The sequence below is a fragment of the Ostrinia nubilalis genome, chromosome 29, assembly GCF_963855985.1.
Source record: "Ostrinia nubilalis chromosome 29, ilOstNubi1.1, whole genome shotgun sequence".
NCBI classification, from domain to species: domain Eukaryota; kingdom Metazoa; phylum Arthropoda; class Insecta; order Lepidoptera; family Crambidae; genus Ostrinia; species Ostrinia nubilalis.
Genome location: NC_087116.1, coordinates 3,081,273 through 3,103,193, shown reverse-complemented (window position 1 = coordinate 3,103,193; position 21,921 = coordinate 3,081,273). Strand labels below are relative to the sequence as shown.

At 40.0% G+C, this 21,921-nt stretch overlaps 2 protein-coding genes across 16 annotated transcripts in view; one reads left to right on the top strand and one right to left on the bottom strand.

Annotated features, from left to right (window-relative positions):
• Window positions 1-21,921, bottom strand: part of LOC135085659 (uncharacterized) — a 354,394-nt gene that overhangs the window by 159,624 nt on the left and 172,849 nt on the right. The gene's annotated exons all lie outside the window — the stretch shown is intronic.
• Window positions 1-21,921, top strand: part of LOC135085657 (uncharacterized) — a 150,294-nt gene that overhangs the window by 20,152 nt on the left and 108,221 nt on the right. For 9 of the 13 annotated variants that reach the window (XM_063980431.1, XM_063980428.1, XM_063980432.1 and 6 more), the window contains 11 exons: window positions 686-871; window positions 2,610-2,747; window positions 7,136-7,273; window positions 8,750-8,938; window positions 9,877-9,921; window positions 11,041-11,178; window positions 12,398-12,583; window positions 14,322-14,459; window positions 18,848-18,985; window positions 20,469-20,657; window positions 21,595-21,639. In XM_063980431.1, the coding sequence (XP_063836501.1) occupies window positions 686-871; window positions 2,610-2,747; window positions 7,136-7,273; window positions 8,750-8,938; window positions 9,877-9,921; window positions 11,041-11,178; window positions 12,398-12,583; window positions 14,322-14,459; window positions 18,848-18,985; window positions 20,469-20,657; window positions 21,595-21,639 (1,530 nt within the window). The remainder of the gene's footprint in view (window positions 1-685; window positions 872-2,609; window positions 2,748-7,135; window positions 7,274-8,749; window positions 8,939-9,876; window positions 9,922-11,040; window positions 11,179-12,397; window positions 12,584-14,321; window positions 14,460-18,847; window positions 18,986-20,468; window positions 20,658-21,594; window positions 21,640-21,921) is intronic. The other 4 variants (XM_063980429.1, XM_063980433.1, XM_063980430.1 and 1 more) reach the window with 4 other exon arrangements.

The window sequence follows — 21,921 nt, the reverse complement described above, 5'->3', positions numbered from 1 at the left end:
TTCTGCATTGAATAAGACCAAATTCATGTGTTTTGGACAAACCGTTCTCGTGATAATGTTCGACAAAGTAGAATATAATATACGTATAATTAATGACCCTCTCCACGTCCAATGGCTTGCTACCCGCAGGCTCCCAAGCCTTGAAAAGAGCCGCCTTAACCAGCGTATCCCTGTCAAGCCTCGCGAGTTGGATTCGCCTATCCTTGTTCGTCCCACCCGTTCCTTTACTACGGTTGCTGCACCTCTTCCTTGCACGCTCCTGTACGACTCCATGTTATCTACTATGGCTGCCCCTCTTCCTTACCCACCTCCACACATCGGGTCAGCTTGTAGTTTTTAAGGAGTCGCCCAGTCTGTGGTCTAGTGCAGGGATGTTATGGATATCCGTAACCGTAACCGAAACTTTCGGATATCTGATATAAATAAATATCCGTAGCCGTAACCGAAACCGGTATAATATTATTCTTATATCCGTAACCGTTTCCATAGCCGAAACTACATATCCATAACATCCCTAGTCTAGTGGTAGAACCCGATCGAGTTAACTGCGCACTTCACTAGAATGCAACTCTCCCTCGCACTGACGGTCGATGTGACGTCACAGCTGCCAGGTGCGCAATTAACTCGATCAATTTGACTTTACCTGTAAATGTGTACATAGTGAATAAATAAAATAAAACCTTAGGACAAGATGATGTTGAAGTACCGGTGAAACAAAATGAAAAAATCAACAACCGAAATAGTTGTTCTGGATGTTTGGAAATGAACTTTACGAGCACAGATGTAGAAGTTAAATGCCTAATATTTATAAAAGCCAATGACGAAAAACCCAGTAGGAGCATCCTTCAGAGATTGACAAGGAAGAACCCTGGTAAGTTAAACGAAAAACTTTTAAGCTCATAGAAGACTTACGCCCGTATTGACAAACATTACTATGAAGTCTCACAGTGCACGAGGACTCACAGCACAGGGTCACACACGAACCAATCACGTTGCATATACCTACCTACCGTAGCACTTTGCCAACGTGTGACTGCGGTTTTCCAAACATGAAAATTACTATGCAACTACATTAGCAACTTTGTTCAGTTCAGTATTCTGAAAATCTTGTTTTATACTTTTTCAGCGTCGTTTTTTGTCGTAGTTGGGTTTTTAGCTTCACGGGCCAAGTCGCTGGTTTGAGTTTTTAAATAGTTTTTCATCTAGTGACACACCTCTAAGATTCTAGAGTAGATTTTTGTTGATTTTTTATTTAATTTATTAATAAAATATTGAAGGCGGGCCCAGTCACTGGAAGAAAAACTATTTAGAAATTCAAACCACTGGAAGAAGTCACTGGTCTATGCAAAACCCCCACAGCACCGACGCACGAAACACACACCTTAACTTGCATTTCGATATTATAAAAACACAAAACACCTAATAACACAAAACAACAACACAAAACACTTAGAAAACACTCAAACACCTACACCGCCACAGAAAATTAACATGTGCCTCAAAAACACACTATCCTCCCAACCCAACCGACCAGTTTCAGGGCCAGTCTGAAAATCAGCGCTGAGCTTGTAGCTCATCATTATGCTGAGACTGGTACCTTTTGCTTACCTATAAAAGTGTAACATCATAATCAAATTTTTGTTTATAACTTTTTCTTTTTTTTCTTTCTTTATTTCTGTGTATGTATACCCATTCACATGTAAGTAATTTATATTTTAGTGTAGCAATAAAAAAAAATCATTTTCATTTTCAAACCAGCTACTTGGCCCGTGGACCAAGTTAAAAGTGGGTCAAGTCACTGGAAGACTTGATGTGTCACCTCATGACAAAATTCGTCAGACAAAAGAAATCCACGTTTACTTTACAGAAAAATATAATTCAAATTGAAATCATACACTTACTAGCTTTCCGCCCGCGGCTTCGCCTGCGTAGAATTTTGTCTGTCACAGAAAACTTTATCGCGCGCATCCCTGTTTCAAAAACCGGGATAAAAACTATCGTATGTCCTTTCCCGGGACTCAAACTATCTCTATGCCAAATTTCATAAAAATCGGTTCAGTGGCAAAAATCGGAACCAGCGATCCGGCATTGATGGTGTCGCCGCCCCCCTGTTAAGGCTTCGGCAGACCAAACGCGGGGCAGTAGCAGTGCGGGTCTACCAATACTCGATTGTTAGTTCCGATTTATGCCACGTTGGACAACACTGAAGTGTCACAATAATGACATTTACAAGAGGGCGCTGCTATCAATGCTCGATTGTTAGTTCCAATTTCTGTCACTTGACGTTACAGAATCGTTGATATTAGGCTGGGTTGCACCATCTTATTTCAACTTCGACAAACGTCAAAAATCTGTCAAACTCCATACAAAAAACATAGGTCGTTAAAGTTACGGTCAAAGTTTGGTGGTGCAACTCAGCCCTAGTGTCTGGTCTGCTTATGTACCATCGGCAACAGTGTTAACTATCCATTGCCTGTCATGTCGTCTCGTTCTATCGCAAAGAATCACCATTTGATGAGAGCGAGAGCAAAAACGGAAATGGATAGTTAACAGTGTGGCCGTGTGTACTTTGTTATGTGCACATTATTAATTGTTCATATTCATTACAGTTAATGCAGCCGAAGCAACCACTGCAAGATTTGGTCAGACTCCAAAAGAGACTTCCAAAAGTTCCAACTCATCTCCCACGAAATCTCCAGACGTGGTGACCCCACCAAGATCTGCATCATCAGCCACATCATCTAAAGGTAACTAAGCCTAAGATGTTTTTAACTAAAGCCCGGTCTGTGAGCACGTAGAATTTTGTCCAATGACCCCAAGCTACCCATCCTTATCGCTCGCGTCGCGCGTAATTATATTGCTGTCGCGACTGTGCGACGGGCGCCCGCAGTGAGTGTGTGAACCAAGCAGACTCAAAAAGCAACTTCTTACATAACTCCCTCGAAGTCATCAACCAAGACCGCTCCTGCATCCGGCGCACCCTCAAAAGGTTATCCTGCATCCTGTATTACCGGGTCCCGCTAAACTGGACTGTCGTGTGAAATTTTGCACATAGCCTAGTCGCAGACTACAGAGGGCTTTGTGAGGTTACATCAAACGTCCTCACCAGTGAGCGCGTTAAAAAAATATATGTCAATTTTAGTTCTTGAAGTTTCCGCTAGGGAGCTGTACAATCCGTCATACATTTCGTCGTCAAGCCTAGGCGCAGACCACCGACTTTTAGTTGGCCGATAAGTAGTTATAGACTAAGAAAGAGCTAGTGAACGCCAGATCTACGTCATTTTATAAAAGCTGAAAGTTTATCAGCGTATGCTCTCAATATAGAATAGAATGTTGGTGAATCATGAAGTTTGGGTCATCGGGCTTTGACCGTAACTATGGCGATAACCGGTGCTTTTTGTATGGAGCTTGCCAGATTTTTGACGTTTGTTAAAGTTAAAGTAAGATGGTGCAACTCAGCTTTAGTCCATTAGTTTTAACAACGTTTACAAAATTCACACTAAGCCCTCGGATCGGTTTTTGTGGGACACTGCAAACGGGATTGTAACGGGATGTTCGTGTAAACATTAATATTAAAACACTTAAACTACTAAACGGAAACCTGCATAAAATAGTTCGTGCAAAAGAGAGAGAGAACAGACAACGAATTCGTTCGTAACCATAGAGATATAGAGAGATGCCAACTAATGCGCTGAGTTCGAAAATCTGTGTCGCATTACAAATTCACACACACAAAGAAATCAAAATAATTATGTGCTCATTATCCACTGCGCGGCTGCGGTATCAGTACTCAACGTTCGAATAATCTTTAGTACTACGCAAGCAATGTAAACTGTTTACATTATGACGTCGCTGCTGTCATCATTGCTTTCACGAGCAATGTGTTCTTTATTGCTGCTACACCGGCCCCGCCCCCTTGGCACATCTCCTTTAGTTTCTGTGATCTGTGTTCGTAACGTATTGTTTTTGTTACCAAGCAAACTCCAAAAGCATCAGTTGCATCATCAGAAGGTAACTCCTGTTTATGTATAAGGCCCATTTGCACTATGCGGGTAATTGACCGAGACGAAGCGCGAAGTATGGGCGACGCATGGCGAAACGAACAGAAGTGCATGTTTACACACATACATGTCTTGTAATGCCACATAGAGGGAAAGTACTCTTAATGCTGTAGATAGAAAATTTTACTCAAAGAAAACATTACTTTATTTTTGACTAGCGGCCGCCCGCAACTTCGTACGCGTGGATCCCGTTTTACCCCCTTCATCTATCTTACGCGGTTTAGATTTTTTCATACAAATGTTTTTTTCCGCTAACTCCCGTTCCCGTGGGAATTTTTCAATATCCTGTTGTAACTAAGCTTTAAGTTTACTAAGGTACCTGCATGCCAAATTTCAAGCATCTAACTTAAGCGGTTTAGATTTTTCATACAAAAGGAGTTTCCCGCTAATTCCTGTTCCCGTGGGAATTCCGAAGTATACTTTAACCTGCCCAGGAGTATGAAGAATAATTGTACCAAGTTTCGTTAAAATCCGTCGAGTAGTTTTTGTTTCTATAAGGAACATACAGACGGACAGACAGACAGACAGACAGACAAAAATTTTACTGATTGCATTTTTGGCATCAGTATCGATCACAAATCACCCCCTGATAGTTATTTAGAATATATATTTCATGTACAGAATTGACCTCTCTACAGATTTATTATAAGTAGGTACAATATAGAAAACAAAGAGAACTGCATTCAAAGATTTTTTTTCGTAAATTCTCTACCACCATACAGTTTTCAGTACCTCTTGCATAAACAACTTTCGTCTTCGAATCGTTTGCGTATTCGACAAAATTCGATACTCAACCTTCGAATTAAACGTTAACGTGACAATTTTGATTCTCAAAATAAGTTTCGTGCAACCATTTCTCATACTAAGTTCGCTTTACGACACGTTCACAAGGGCGCTGTTGTAGTTTTTGTACTAAATCTCTTTATGGCGATTCGAATACGCAAACGATTCGAACTCGAAAGTTTTTCGTGCTAGTCGTACTGTAAATACCTAATTAAAATAATCTAAGATTATTTTTATTTGTATATCCACTGTGGTCGTTTCACATCAACAATTTTAACAGGAAGGTCGGTATTACTAGATAATTATATCCATCGATTTTCCTTTTTAAATTCAGGAGGTAAATTATTGAGTTTTAACCACAACAATGTGTTATATTGTTGTAACCACGCTTTCTGTTTTTTTTTTCGGATAAACTCTTTCTTTTGTCGACGTCGTAGATTATAGCAGCGTGTCGAAGAAATAAGATGTTTGTAAAATAGACATTACGACCAAAAAAAGTCGTTCGTTCGTTCGTTTCAGCCAAATGACGTCCACTGCTGGACAAAGGCCTCCAGCAAGGTTTTCCACAGTGCACGGTCCTGCGCTGCCCGCATCCAGACTCTTCCTGCGACCTTTACCAGATCGTCGGTCCACCTAGTAGGAGGCCTGCCCACGCAAAAAAAGTCATTTACCTACAATGCTAAGTAGATGCCTTTTTATCCACAACGACGAAGCTTTTTGCCTGTATCTCACCTGACGGTAAGTGAGATCAGGCCGAAGGTGGACGCGAGCTTCACCCGGAATCCTCAACCACGGAGGAACTGGCTATCTATCCTCTAACTGCCAAACGCAACAATGCTGTTAACATTGTTGTTATGGCGACAGACTTAGGTAAGATGGTGGTAGCTAGGCGGACTTAGAACAAGCCCTACCACCAACCAAACCGAACAGAAAAGTCTGCCCCCACTAGGAATCGAACCAGGGACCTCTGCGTCTGAAGCAGGTGGTCTTACCACTAGACCACAGAGGTTTATTTATGTCCTAATCCCTTTCTATGATCTGAGGTCCTAATGCATTGCATATTATGGTCGCCCCATCGACACTATGCGTCAGAACAACATTTATTTCCTTACAACACCCAAAAGCTGTATGTTATATAATATCACATAGAATTATTATTGTGAACATTATTAACATGAAGTGTCTCATATTTTTTAGTGTTTGTGCAAATTTTCTCGTATTCACAAAAAGTAAGTTTTACAAGCGTAATTTAGGAAGCCATTTATGTAGGTTTGATTTGAATAATAGGAAGTTTTTATTGTGTGTTAATGATAAAGCCTAGATAAATAAGCAAGCGCAAGAAAAGTGAGGGACTTGAAACGTCATATTACGTAGGGCGCTATTTAAGTTGTGAGCCTTGACATACGTGTTGTTAGACGATATAGCTGATACTTTTAATTTTTAATGAAAAGTTTTTTATTTTTACTATAACCTTATTCAAAACTTTTTATCATTTGAGCACATTTTTATTATTAATATTGACTTGAAATTTGTCTTGGCCACATAAACATGGAATTGACTTGCGGAAATTTTCGCGCGAAGATTTTATGTTAACTTTCGACGTGGATAATCAATACAAAACTGAAGAGGACAGTTTAATTTCACTTTTAGTAATAAAGATCTATCCTTTAACATTGTAAAACGCTAGTTTGATAAATATAAGCAATTGGATCTGTCAACAGCACTGGACCAGGGGTAATTACTGTTTGTACTCCGAATGACTGTCGTGAGTGTCGTGACTACCTAAAGCCTGGTCCGTGAGCACGTAGAATCCCGTCCAATGACCCCAAGCTGCCCATCCTTGTCGCTCGCACGTAATTATGTTGCTGTCGCGCTCGCACACTCACTGCGGGCGCGCGTCGCACAGTCGTGACAGCAATATAATTACGCGCGAGCGATAAGGATGGGTAGCTTGGGGTCATTGGACGGGATTCTACGTGCTCACGGACCAGGCTTTACACCGATCAAAATGGCGCACAACTTTAGGGCCCTGTAATTTTTTGTATTTGTAGAGATATTTATTATGTTCTTCTGATTAACTTCTTTGCGGGTCCAATGACAGTTTAACAAAGGTCGTCGCACATTTATCAACCCGGAAAGGGATCGTACTTAACCGTATCAGTCCAGTTTTGGATCCTGCTTTACTGGATCCCTCAAAACTGGGAAGATTGTCGTGGAAAAGGGCTCTAATTGTTTGAGAGGAGGAGAGAGAAGCTATAAAAATGAAGTAAAATGATTATTTTTGATTTCAGGTCAATCTTCATCAATATTGAAAATTAAAAAAAATGGCGATGAAGCGTCTGGTTTCACAAATGGCCAAACACTGTGCTTTAGTTGCTACGACACAATCATGAATGCAGAAAAATGTATTATGAAACTTATCACTGCTGGTATGTGGTTGGAACTTCTATTATGTTCTTCTGATTAATTTCGTTGTGGGTCCAATGACAGTTTAACTTTCCCCCGGGACGAACTTGTCCTTCACTGGTTGGGTTTTATTGGCGGTCAAGCTGTAGATCCTGGCTACACAGGAGTTGCAGCGGTGGGAACGAGAGGTGGGAATAGTCCCGTGGTATGTTGTTGGGTATCGTTTTAAGTTGACTAATACACTGCCTTTAGTAATAAGTATCTAACAAGTTTTGTGTTTACTAATAGGCCAGTAGAATTAAACACAAAAATGAATTAAATCGGAAATAATTCCTACTAAAGATTTTAGTGCTTTAATGGCTTCATTAGTTACCCATAAAGACTCTCCTAGGTTTTCGACTTCGACGGAGTTTTGCTTAAGTGGTGGGGGCCCCCGAAAGGGGCGCTTTTTCGGTTTTCCGGTTATACCGCGTAAAGGACTTACCCTATCGAAAAGTGGTCTTCCTGACGGTTGAAAGGCATTTAATCCTGCATTAAATAAGACCAAATTCATATGTTTTGAACAAACCGTTCTCGTGCAAATGTTCGGCAAAGTAGAAAATATGTGTATAATTAATGACCCTCTCCACGTCCAATGGCTCGCTACCCGCAGGCTCCCAAGCCTTGAAAAGAGCCGCCTTAACCAGCGTATCCCTGTCAAGCCTCGCGAGTTGGATTCGCCTATCCTTGTTCGTCCCACCCGTTCCTTTACTACGGTTGCTGCACCTCTTCCTTGCACGCTCCTGTACGACTCTGTGTTATCTACTATGGCTGCCCCTCTTCCTTACCCACCTCCACACACCGGGTCAGCTTGTAGTTTTTAAGGAGTCGCCCAGTCTTTAGTCGGCCGTTTGGTGTAGTGGTTCAGAGCGGACTACTATGCCGAGAGGTCCCGGGTTCGATTCCCGGCCGGGCAGAAATTGAAATGATGAATTTTAATTTCTGTGACGGGTCTGGGTGTTACTATGTATAATATGGGTGTATTTAAAAAAAAAAAGTATATAAGTAGTATATCCGTTAAGCTAGCACCCATAACACAAGCATTAAGTTGCTTACTTTGGGGCTAGCTAGCGCTGTGTGAAATTGTCCAAAGATTTATTATATTTATTATTATTATTATATTTATTATTATATTATTATATAGTCTGTGGTCTAGTGCAGGGATGTTATGGATATCCGTAACCGTAACCGAAACTTTCGGATATCTGATATAAAAAAATATCCGTAGCCGTAACCGAAACCGGTATAATATTATTCCTATATCCGTAACCGTTTCCATAACCGAAACTACATATCCATAGCATCCCTAGTCTAGTGGTAGAACCCGATCGAGTTAACTGCGCACCTCCCTCGCACTCACGCTCGATGTGACGTCACAGCTGCCAGGTGCGCAATTAACTCGATCAATTTGACTTTACCTGTATATGTGTACATAGTGAATAAATAAAATAAAACCTTAGGACAAGATGATGTTGAAGTACCGGTGGAGAAAGAAAATGAAAAAATCAACAACCGAAATAGTTATTCTGGATGTTTGGAAATGAACTTTACGAGCACAGATGTAGAAGTTAAATGCCTATTATTTAGGAAAGCCAATGACGAAATACCCAGTACGAGTAACATTCTGAGATTGACAAGGAAGAACCCTGGTAAGTTAAACGAAAAACTTTTAAGCTCATAGAAGACTTACGCCCGTATTTACAAACATTACTATGAAGTCTCACAGTGCACGAGGACTCACAGCACAGGGTCACACACGAACCAATCACGTTACATGTACCTACCTACCGTAGCACTTTGACAACGTGTGACTGCGGTTATCCTAACATGAAAATTACTATGCAACTACATTAGCAACTTTGTTCAGTTCAGTATTCTGAAAATCTTGTTTTATACTTTTTCAGCGTCGTTTTTTGTCGTAGTTGGGTTTTTAGCTTCACGGGCCAAGTCGCTGGTTTGAGTTTTTAAATAGTTTTTCATCTAGTGACACACCTCTTTTAGACAAGAGTAGATTTTTGTTGATTTGGTGTTTAATTTATTAATAAAATATTGAAGGCGGGCCCAGTCACTGGAAGAAAAACTATTTAGAAATTCAAACCAGCGACTTGGCCCGTGTACCAAATTAAAAGTGGGTCAAGTCACTGGAAGACTTGATGTGTCACCTCATGACAAAATTCGTCAGACAAAAGAAATCCACGTTTACTTTACAGAAAAATATAATTCAAATTCAAATCATATACTTACTAGCTTTCCGCCCGCGGCTTCGCCTGCGTAGAATTTTGTCTGTCACAGAAAACTTTATCGCGCGCATCCCTGTTTCAAAAACCGGGATAAAAACTATCGTATGTCCTCTCCCGGGACTCAAACTATCTCTATGCCAAATTTCATAAAAATCGGTTCAGTGGTTTAGGCGGGAAAGAGAGACAGACAGAGTTACTTTCGCATTTTTAGTATAGAAGTATAGATTTTGCGAAAATGGGTTTACATCAGTAGGTGTTACAATATTACGATTATTTTAGTTGCGACAGCGGTTCAACATTACCTACATTTATTATTTATTTATTTATCAATATTTCTTTGTTTTCAGACTTTGAACCCGAGGGAAATCCTGATCTAAGCAATACAATTTTAGGTACCTACCCTACACACTCGTATTTTTTAAGAAATAAGGCTGCTTTTTAATATCTACAATGTTTGTTTTATTCATAGACTAATTTCTGCTCGATTAACCAGTTAAATTGCGTTTGTAATAGAAAGTCTCACTTATCTTTTAATATTTTATATTGTTTTAAATTTTCATGATCACTAACATAATTATTATTACTGACGGGATTGCTACCATGTACCTACCTTAAGTTTGAATTTCCGATATTTCTGCACTGTTCCAAGCGAAAGGAAGGAAACTTGCGGGTGAGATGAGATGTTAAGGGCAGACATATCGGTCTACCTTGCTTGGAACAGTGCAGAAATATCGGAAACTCAAAATTAAGGCACATGGTAGCAATCCCGTCAATAATTATATGATCAAACGAACCAGCCATTTATGTAGGTTTGATTTGAATAATAGGAAGTTTTTATTGTGTTCATATACAGGGTGTTAGGTAAATGGGTATATGAGCCGACACGAGCCCATGTTAACATGGTCATATAAATGGCATGGTGAAGTCAGAAAATTGATATCTTCATTAAAAAAAAAAAAATTTCATACAAATCGGATTTTATAAAATTTATTTTGTATGAAAATTAAAAAAATTAAAATGATGATATCAAATTTCTGACTTCACCATACCATTTATATGACCATGTTAACATGGGCTAGTGTCGGCTCATATACCCATTTACCTAACACCCTGTATATTAATGATAGCAACATAATTACGTGCGAGCGACAAGGATGGGCAGCTTGGGGTCATTGGACGGGATTCTACGTGCTCACGGACCAGGCTTTACACCGCGGCACCGATCAAAATGGCGCACAACTTTAGGGCCCTGTAATTTTTTGTATTTGTAGAGATATTTATTATGTTCTTCTGATTAACTTCGTTGCGGGTCCAATGACAGTTTAACAAAGGTCGTCGCACATTTATCAACCCGGAAAGGGATCGTACTTAACCGTATCAGTCCAGTTTTGGATCCTGCTTTACTGGATCCCTCAAAACTGGGAAGATTGTCGTGGAAAAGGGCTCTAATTGTTAGAGAGGAGGAGAGAGTAGCTATAAAAATGAAGTAAAATGATTATTTTTGATTTCAGGTCAATCTTCAACAATATTGAAAATTATAGAAGATGGCGATGAAGCGTCTGGTTTCACAAATGGCCAAACACTGTGCTTTAGTTGCTACGACACAAACATTGATGCAAAAAAATGTATTATTAAACTTATCACTGCTGGTATGTGGTTCGAACTTCTATTATGTTCTTCTGATTAATTTCGTTGTGGGTCCAATGACAGTTTAACTTTCCCCCGGGACGAACTTGTCCTTCACTGGTTGGGTTTTATTGGCGGTCAAGCTGTAGATCCTGGCTACACAGGAGTTGCAGCGGTGGGAACGAGAGGTGGGAATAGTCCCGTGGTATGTTGTTGGGTATCGTTTTAAGTTTACTAATACACTACCTTTACTAATATCTAACAAGTTTTGTCTTTACTAATTCAATTCAATTTATTTATTTTAAGACAACAATGATCCACATGGTTAGTAAATGTATGCCTTATAGGCCAGTAGAATAAAACACGAAAAAATATGAAATCGGAAATAATTCCTACAAAAGGTTTTTTGTTTTAATGGCTTCATTTTTTGCCCATTAAGACTCTCCTAGGTTTTCGACTTCGGCGAGGTGGGGGGAATTTTTCCGATTTTACTTTGTACCGCGTAAAGAACTTACAGTATCCAAAAGTGGTCTTCATGACGGTTGAAGGGCATTTAATTCTGCATTGAATAAGACCAAATTCATGTGTTTTGGACAAACCGTTCTCGTGATAATGTTCGACAAAGTAGAATATAATATACGTATAATTAATGACCCTCTCCACGTCCAATGGCTTGCTACCCGCAGGCTCCCAAGCCTTGAAAAGAGCCGCCTTAACCAGCGTATCCCTGTCAAGCCTCGCGAGTTGGATTCGCCTATCCTTGTTCGTCCCACCCGTTCCTTTACTACGGTTGCTGCACCTCTTCCTTGCACGCTCCTGTACGACTCCATGTTATCTACTATGGCTGCCCCTCTTCCTTACCCACCTCCACACATCGGGTCAGCTTGTAGTTTTTAAGGAGTCGCCCAGTCTGTGGTCTAGTGCAGGGATGTTATGGATATCCGTAACCGTAACCGAAACTTTCGGATATCTGATATAAAAAAATATCCGTAGCCGTAACCGAAACCGGTATAATATTATTCTTATATCCGTAACCGTTTCCATAGCCGAAACTACATATCCATAACATCCCTAGTCTAGTGGTAGAACCCGATCGAGTTAACTGCGCACTTCACTAGAATGCAACTCTCCCTCGCACTGACGGTCGATGTGACGTCACAGCTGCCAGGTGCGCAATTAACTCGATCAATTTGACTTTACCTGTAAATGTGTACATAGTGAATAAATAAAATAAAACCTTAGGACAAGATGATGTTGAAGTACCGGTGAAACAAAATGAAAAAATCAACAACCGAAATAGTTGTTCTGGATGTTTGGAAATGAACTTTACGAGCACAGATGTAGAAGTTAAATGCCTAATATTTATAAAAGCCAATGACGAAAAACCCAGTAGGAGCATCCTTCAGAGATTGACAAGGAAGAACCCTGGTAAGTTAAACGAAAAACTTTTAAGCTCATAGAAGACTTACGCCCGTATTGACAAACATTACTATGAAGTCTCACAGTGCACGAGGACTCACAGCACAGGGTCACACACGAACCAATCACGTTGCATATACCTACCTACCGTAGCACTTTGCCAACGTGTGACTGCGGTTTTCCAAACATGAAAATTACTATGCAACTACATTAGCAACTTTGTTCAGTTCAGTATTCTGAAAATCTTGTTTTATACTTTTTCAGCGTCGTTTTTTGTCGTAGTTGGGTTTTTAGCTTCACGGGCCAAGTCGCTGGTTTGAGTTTTTAAATAGTTTTTCATCTAGTGACACACCTCTAAGATTCTAGAGTAGATTTTTGTTGATTTTTTATTTAATTTATTAATAAAATATTGAAGGCGGGCCCAGTCACTGGAAGAAAAACTATTTAGAAATTCAAACCACTGGAAGAAGTCACTGGTCTATGCAAAACCCCCACAGCACCGACGCACGAAACACACACCTTAACTTGCATTTCGATATTATAAAAACACAAAACACCTAATAACACAAAACAACAACACAAAACACTTAGAAAACACTCAAACACCTACACCGCCACAGAAAATTAACATGTGCCTCAAAAACACACTATCCTCCCAACCCAACCGACCAGTTTCAGGGCCAGTCTGAAAATCAGCGCTGAGCTTGTAGCTCATCATTATGCTGAGACTGGTACCTTTTGCTTACCTATAAAAGTGTAACATCATAATCAAATTTTTGTTTATAACTTTTTCTTTTTTTTCTTTCTTTATTTCTGTGTATGTATACCCATTCACATGTAAGTAATTTATATTTTAGTGTAGCAATAAAAAAAAATCATTTTCATTTTCAAACCAGCTACTTGGCCCGTGGACCAAGTTAAAAGTGGGTCAAGTCACTGGAAGACTTGATGTGTCACCTCATGACAAAATTCGTCAGACAAAAGAAATCCACGTTTACTTTACAGAAAAATATAATTCAAATTGAAATCATACACTTACTAGCTTTCCGCCCGCGGCTTCGCCTGCGTAGAATTTTGTCTGTCACAGAAAACTTTATCGCGCGCATCCCTGTTTCAAAAACCGGGATAAAAACTATCGTATGTCCTTTCCCGGGACTCAAACTATCTCTATGCCAAATTTCATAAAAATCGGTTCAGTGGCAAAAATCGGAACCAGCGATCCGGCATTGATGGTGTCGCCGCCCCCCTGTTAAGGCTTCGGCAGACCAAACGCGGGGCAGTAGCAGTGCGGGTCTACCAATACTCGATTGTTAGTTCCGATTTATGCCACGTTGGACAACACTGAAGTGTCACAATAATGACATTTACAAGAGGGCGCTGCTATCAATGCTCGATTGTTAGTTCCAATTTCTGTCACTTGACGTTACAGAATCGTTGATATTAGGCTGGGTTGCACCATCTTATTTCAACTTCGACAAACGTCAAAAATCTGTCAAACTCCATACAAAAAACATAGGTCGTTAAAGTTACGGTCAAAGTTTGGTGGTGCAACTCAGCCCTAGTGTCTGGTCTGCTTATGTACCATCGGCAACAGTGTTAACTATCCATTGCCTGTCATGTCGTCTCGTTCTATCGCAAAGAATCACCATTTGATGAGAGCGAGAGCAAAAACGGAAATGGATAGTTAACAGTGTGGCCGTGTGTACTTTGTTATGTGCACATTATTAATTGTTCATATTCATTACAGTTAATGCAGCCGAAGCAACCACTGCAAGATTTGGTCAGACTCCAAAAGAGACTTCCAAAAGTTCCAACTCATCTCCCACGAAATCTCCAGACGTGGTGACCCCACCAAGATCTGCATCATCAGCCACATCATCTAAAGGTAACTAAGCCTAAGATGTTTTTAACTAAAGCCCGGTCTGTGAGCACGTAGAATTTTGTCCAATGACCCCAAGCTACCCATCCTTATCGCTCGCGTCGCGCGTAATTATATTGCTGTCGCGACTGTGCGACGGGCGCCCGCAGTGAGTGTGTGAACCAAGCAGACTCAAAAAGCAACTTCTTACATAACTCCCTCGAAGTCATCAACCAAGACCGCTCCTGCATCCGGCGCACCCTCAAAAGGTTATCCTGCATCCTGTATTACCGGGTCCCGCTAAACTGGACTGTCGTGTGAAATTTTGCACATAGCCTAGTCGCAGACTACAGAGGGCTTTGTGAGGTTACATCAAACGTCCTCACCAGTGAGCGCGTTAAAAAAATATATGTCAATTTTAGTTCTTGAAGTTTCCGCTAGGGAGCTGTACAATCCGTCATACATTTCGTCGTCAAGCCTAGGCGCAGACCACCGACTTTTAGTTGGCCGATAAGTAGTTATAGACTAAGAAAGAGCTAGTGAACGCCAGATCTACGTCATTTTATAAAAGCTGAAAGTTTATCAGCGTATGCTCTCAATATAGAATAGAATGTTGGTGAATCATGAAGTTTGGGTCATCGGGCTTTAACCGTAACTATGGCGATAACCGGTGCTTTTTGTATGGAGCTTGCCAGATTTTTGACGTTTGTTAAAGTTAAAGTAAGATGGTGCAACTCAGCTTTAGTCCATTAGTTTTAACAACGTTTACAAAATTCACACTAAGCCCTCGGATCGGTTTTTGTGGGACACTGCAAACGGGATTGTAACGGGATGTTCGTGTAAACATTAATATTAAAACACTTAAACTACTAAACGGAAACCTGCATAAAATAGTTCGTGCAAAAGAGAGAGAGAACAGACAACGAATTCGTTCGTAACCATAGAGATATAGAGAGATGCCAACTAATGCGCTGAGTTCGAAAATCTGTGTCGCATTACAAATTCACACACACAAAGAAATCAAAATAATTATGTGCTCATTATCCACTGCGCGGCTGCGGTATCAGTACTCAACGTTCGAATAATCTTTAGTACTACGCAAGCAATGTAAACTGTTTACATTATGACGTCGCTGCTGTCATCATTGCTTTCACGAGCAATGTGTTCTTTATTGCTGCTACACCGGCCCCGCCCCCTTGGCACATCTCCTTTAGTTTCTGTGATCTGTGTTCGTAACGTATTGTTTTTGTTACCAAGCAAACTCCAAAAGCATCAGTTGCATCATCAGAAGGTAACTCCTGTTTATGTATAAGGCCCATTTGCACTATGCGGGTAATTGACCGAGACGAAGCGCGAAGTATGGGCGACGCATGGCGAAACGAACAGAAGTGCATGTTTACACACATACATGTCTTGTAATGCCACATAGAGGGAAAGTACTCTTAATGCTGTAGATAGAAAATTTTACTCAAAGAAAACATTACTTTATTTTTGACTAGCGGCCGCCCGCAACTTCGTACGCGTGGATCCCGTTTTACCCCCTTCATCTATCTTACGCGGTTTAGATTTTTTCATACAAATGTTTTTTTCCGCTAACTCCCGTTCCCGTGGGAATTTTTCAATATCCTGTTGTAACTAAGCTTTAAGTTTACTAAGGTACCTGCATGCCAAATTTCAAGCATCTAACTTAAGCGGTTTAGATTTTTCATACAAAAGGAGTTTCCCGCTAATTCCTGTTCCCGTGGGAATTCCGAAGTATACTTTAACCTGCCCAGGAGTATGAAGAATAATTGTACCAAGTTTCGTTAAAATCCGTCGAGTAGTTTTTGTTTCTATAAGGAACATACAGACGGACAGACAGACAGACAGACAGACAAAAATTTTACTGATTGCATTTTTGGCATCAGTATCGATCACAAATCACCCCCTGATAGTTATTTAGAATATATATTTCATGTACAGAATTGACCTCTCTACAGATTTATTATAAGTAGGTACAATATAGAAAACAAAGAGAACTGCATTCAAAGATTTTTTTTCGTAAATTCTCTACCACCATACAGTTTTCAGTACCTCTTGCATAAACAACTTTCGTCTTCGAATCGTTTGCGTATTCGACAAAATTCGATACTCAACCTTCGAATTAAACGTTAACGTGACAATTTTGATTCTCAAAATAAGTTTCGTGCAACCATTTCTCATACTAAGTTCGCTTTACGACACGTTCACAAGGGCGCTGTTGTAGTTTTTGTACTAAATCTCTTTATGGCGATTCGAATACGCAAACGATTCGAACTCGAAAGTTTTTCGTGCTAGTCGTACTGTAAATACCTAATTAAAATAATCTAAGATTATTTTTATTTGTATATCCACTGTGGTCGTTTCACATCAACAATTTTAACAGGAAGGTCGGTATTACTAGATAATTATATCCATCGATTTTCCTTTTTAAATTCAGGAGGTAAATTATTGAGTTTTAACCACAACAATGTGTTATATTGTTGTAACCACGCTTTCTGTTTTTTTTTTCGGATAAACTCTTTCTTTTGTCGACGTCGTAGATTATAGCAGCGTGTCGAAGAAATAAGATGTTTGTAAAATAGACATTACGACCAAAAAAAGTCGTTCGTTCGTTCGTTTCAGCCAAATGACGTCCACTGCTGGACAAAGGCCTCCAGCAAGGTTTTCCACAGTGCACGGTCCTGCGCTGCCCGCATCCAGACTCTTCCTGCGACCTTTACCAGATCGTCGGTCCACCTAGTAGGAGGCCTGCCCACGCAAAAAAAGTCATTTACCTACAATGCTAAGTAGATGCCTTTTTATCCACAACGACGAAGCTTTTTGCCTGTATCTCACCTGACGGTAAGTGAGATCAGGCCGAAGGTGGACGCGAGCTTCACCCGGAATCCTCAACCACGGAGGAACTGGCTATCTATCCTCTAACTGCCAAACGCAACAATGCTGTTAACATTGTTGTTATGGCGACAGACTTAGGTAAGATGGTGGTAGCTAGGCGGACTTAGAACAAGCCCTACCACCAACCAAACCGAACAGAAAAGTCTGCCCCCACTAGGAATCGAACCCGGGACCTGTGCGTCTGAAGCAGGTGGTCTTACCACTAGACCACAGAGGTTTATTTATGTCCTAATCCCTTTCTATGATCTGAGGTCCTAATGCATTGCATATTATGGTCGCCCCATCGACACTATGCGTCAGAACAACATTTATTTCCTTACAACACCCAAAAGCTGTATGTTATATAATATCACATAGAATTATTATTGTGAACATTATTAACATGAAGTGTCTCATATTTTTTAGTGTTTGTGCAAATTTTCTCGTATTCACAAAAAGTAAGTTTTACAAGCGTAATTTAGGAAGCCATTTATGTAGGTTTGATTTGAATAATAGGAAGTTTTTATTGTGTGTTAATGATAAAGCCTAGATAAATAAGCAAGCGCAAGAAAAGTGAGGGACTTGAAACGTCATATTACGTAGGGCGCTATTTAAGTTGTGAGCCTTGACATACGTGTTGTTAGACGATATAGCTGATACTTTTAATTTTTAATGAAAAGTTTTTTATTTTTACTATAACCTTATTCAAAACTTTTTATCATTTGAGCACATTTTTATTATTAATATTGACTTGAAATTTGTCTTGGCCACATAAACATGGAATTGACTTGCGGAAATTTTCGCGCGAAGATTTTATGTTAACTTTCGACGTGGATAATCAATACAAAACTGAAGAGGACAGTTTAATTTCACTTTTAGTAATAAAGATCTATCCTTTAACATTGTAAAACGCTAGTTTGATAAATATAAGCAATTGGATCTGTCAACAGCACTGGACCAGGGGTAATTACTGTTTGTACTCCGAATGACTGTCGTGAGTGTCGTGACTACCTAAAGCCTGGTCCGTGAGCACGTAGAATCCCGTCCAATGACCCCAAGCTGCCCATCCTTGTCGCTCGCACGTAATTATGTTGCTGTCGCGCTCGCACACTCACTGCGGGCGCGCGTCGCACAGTCGTGACAGCAATATAATTACGCGCGAGCGATAAGGATGGGTAGCTTGGGGTCATTGGACGGGATTCTACGTGCTCACGGACCAGGCTTTACACCGATCAAAATGGCGCACAACTTTAGGGCCCTGTAATTTTTTGTATTTGTAGAGATATTTATTATGTTCTTCTGATTAACTTCTTTGCGGGTCCAATGACAGTTTAACAAAGGTCGTCGCACATTTATCAACCCGGAAAGGGATCGTACTTAACCGTATCAGTCCAGTTTTGGATCCTGCTTTACTGGATCCCTCAAAACTGGGAAGATTGTCGTGGAAAAGGGCTCTAATTGTTTGAGAGGAGGAGAGAGAAGCTATAAAAATGAAGTAAAATGATTATTTTTGATTTCAGGTCAATCTTCATCAATATTGAAAATTAAAAAAAATGGCGATGAAGCGTCTGGTTTCACAAATGGCCAAACACTGTGCTTTAGTTGCTACGACACAATCATGAATGCAGAAAAATGTATTATGAAACTTATCACTGCTGGTATGTGGTTGGAACTTCTATTATGTTCTTCTGATTAATTTCGTTGTGGGTCCAATGACAGTTTAACTTTCCCCCGGGACGAACTTGTCCTTCACTGGTTGGGTTTTATTGGCGGTCAAGCTGTAGATCCTGGCTACACAGGAGTTGCAGCGGTGGGAACGAGAGGTGGGAATAGTCCCGTGGTATGTTGTTGGGTATCGTTTTAAGTTGACTAATACACTGCCTTTAGTAATAAGTATCTAACAAGTTTTGTGTTTACTAATAGGCCAGTAGAATTAAACACAAAAATGAATTAAATCGGAAATAATTCCTACTAAAGATTTTAGTGCTTTAATGGCTTCATTAGTTGCCCATAAAGACTCTCCTAGGTTTTCGACTTCGACGGAGTTTTGCTTAAGTGGTGGGGGCCCCCGAAAGGGGCGCTTTTTCGGTTTTCCGGTTATACCGCGTAAAGGACTTACCCTATCGAAAAGTGGTCTTCCTGACGGTTGAAAGGCATTTAATCCTGCATTAAATAAGACCAAATTCATATGTTTTGAACAAACCGTTCTCGTGCAAATGTTCGGCAAAGTAGAAAATATGTGTATAATTAATGACCCTCTCCACGTCCAATGGCTCGCTACCCGCAGGCTCCCAAGCCTTGAAAAGAGCCGCCTTAACCAGCGTATCCCTGTCAAGCCTCGCGAGTTGGATTCGCCTATCCTTGTTCGTCCCACCCGTTCCTTTACTACGGTTGCTGCACCTCTTCCTTGCACGCTCCTGTACGACTCTGTGTTATCTACTATGGCTGCCCCTCTTCCTTACCCACCTCCACACACCGGGTCAGCTTGTAGTTTTTAAGGAGTCGCCCAGTCTTTAGTCGGCCGTTTGGTGTAGTGGTTCAGAGCGGACTACTATGCCGAGAGGTCCCGGGTTCGATTCCCGGCCGGGCAGAAATTGAAATGATGAATTTTAATTTCTGTGACGGGTCTGGGTGTTACTATGTATAATATGTATGTATTTAAAAAAAAAAGTATATAAGTAGTATATCCGTTAAGCTAGCACCCATAACACAAGCATTAAGTTGCTTACTTTGGGGCTAGCTAGCGCTGTGTGAAATTGTCCAAAGATTTATTATATTTATTATTATTATTATATTTATTATTATATTATTATATTATTATATAGTCTGTGGTCTAGTGCAGGGATGTTATGGATATCCGTAACCGTAACCGAAACTTTCGGATATCTGATATAAAAAAATATCCGTAGCCGTAACCGAAACCGGTATAATATTATTCCTATATCCGTAACCGTTTCCATAACCGAAACTACATATCCATAGCATCCCTAGTCTAGTGGTAGAACCCGATCGAGTTAACTGCGCACCTCCCTCGCACTCACGCTCGATGTGACGTCACAGCTGCCAGGTGCGCAATTAACTCGATCAATTTGACTTTACCTGTATATGTGTACATAGTGAATAAATAAAATAAAACCTTAGGACAAGATGATGTTGAAGTACCGGTGGAGAAAGAAAATGAAAAAATCAACAACCGAAATAGTTATTCTGGATGTTTGGAAATGAACTTTACGAGCACAGATGTAGAAGTTAAATGCCTATTATTTAGGAAAGCCAATGACGAAATACCCAGTACGAGTAACATTCTGAGATTGACAAGGAAGAACCCTGGTAAGTTAAACGAAAAACTTTTAAGCTCATAGAAGACTTACGCCCGTATTTACAAACATTACTATGAAGTCTCACAGTGCACGAGGACTCACAGCACAGGGTCACACACGAACCAATCACGTTACATGTACCTACCTACCGTAGCACTTTGACAACGTGTGACTGCGGTTATCCTAACATGAAAATTACTATGCAACTACATTAGCAACTTTGTTCAGTTCAGTATTCTGAAAATCTTGTTTTATACTTTTTCAGCGTCGTTTTTTGTCGTAGTTGGGTTTTTAGCTTCACGGGCCAAGTCGCTGGTTTGAGTTTTTAAATAGTTTTTCATCTAGTGACACACCTCTTTTAGACAAGAGTAGATTTTTGTTGATTTGGTGTTTAATTTATTAATAAAATATTGAAGGCGGGCCCAGTCACTGGAAGAAAAACTATTTAGAAATTCAAACCAGCGACTTGGCCCGTGTACCAAATTAAAAGTGGGTCAAGTCACTGGAAGACTTGATGTGTCACCTCATGACAAAATTCGTCAGACAAAAGAAATCCACGTTTACTTTACAGAAAAATATAATTCAAATTCAAATCATATACTTACTAGCTTTCCGCCCGCGGCTTCGCCTGCGTAGAATTTTGTCTGTCACAGAAAACTTTATCGCGCGCATCCCTGTTTCAAAAACCGGGATAAAAACTATCGTATGTCCTCTCCCGGGACTCAAACTATCTCTATGCCAAATTTCATAAAAATCGGTTCAGGTGGTTTAGGCGTGAAAGAGAGACAGACAGTTACTTTCGCATTTTTAGTATAGAAGTATAGATTTTGCGAAAATGGGTTTACATCAGTAGGTGTTACAATATTACGATTATTTTAGTTGCGACAGCGGTTCAACATTACCTACATTTATTATTTATTTATTTATCAATATTTCTTTGTTTTCAGACTTTGAACCCGAGGGAAATCCTGATCTAAGCAATACAATTTTAGGTACCTACCCTACACACTCGTATTTTTTAAGAAATAAGGCTGCTTTTTAATATCTACAATGTTTGTTTTATTCATAGACTAATTTCTGCTCGATTAACCAGTTAAATTGCGTTTGTAATAGAAAGTCTCACTTATCTTTTAATATTTTATATTGTTTTAAATTTTCATGATCACTAACATAATTATTATTACTGACGGGATTGCTACCATGTACCTACCTTAAGTTTGAATTTCCGATATTTCTGCACTGTTCCAAGCGAAAGGAAGGAAACTTGCGGGTGA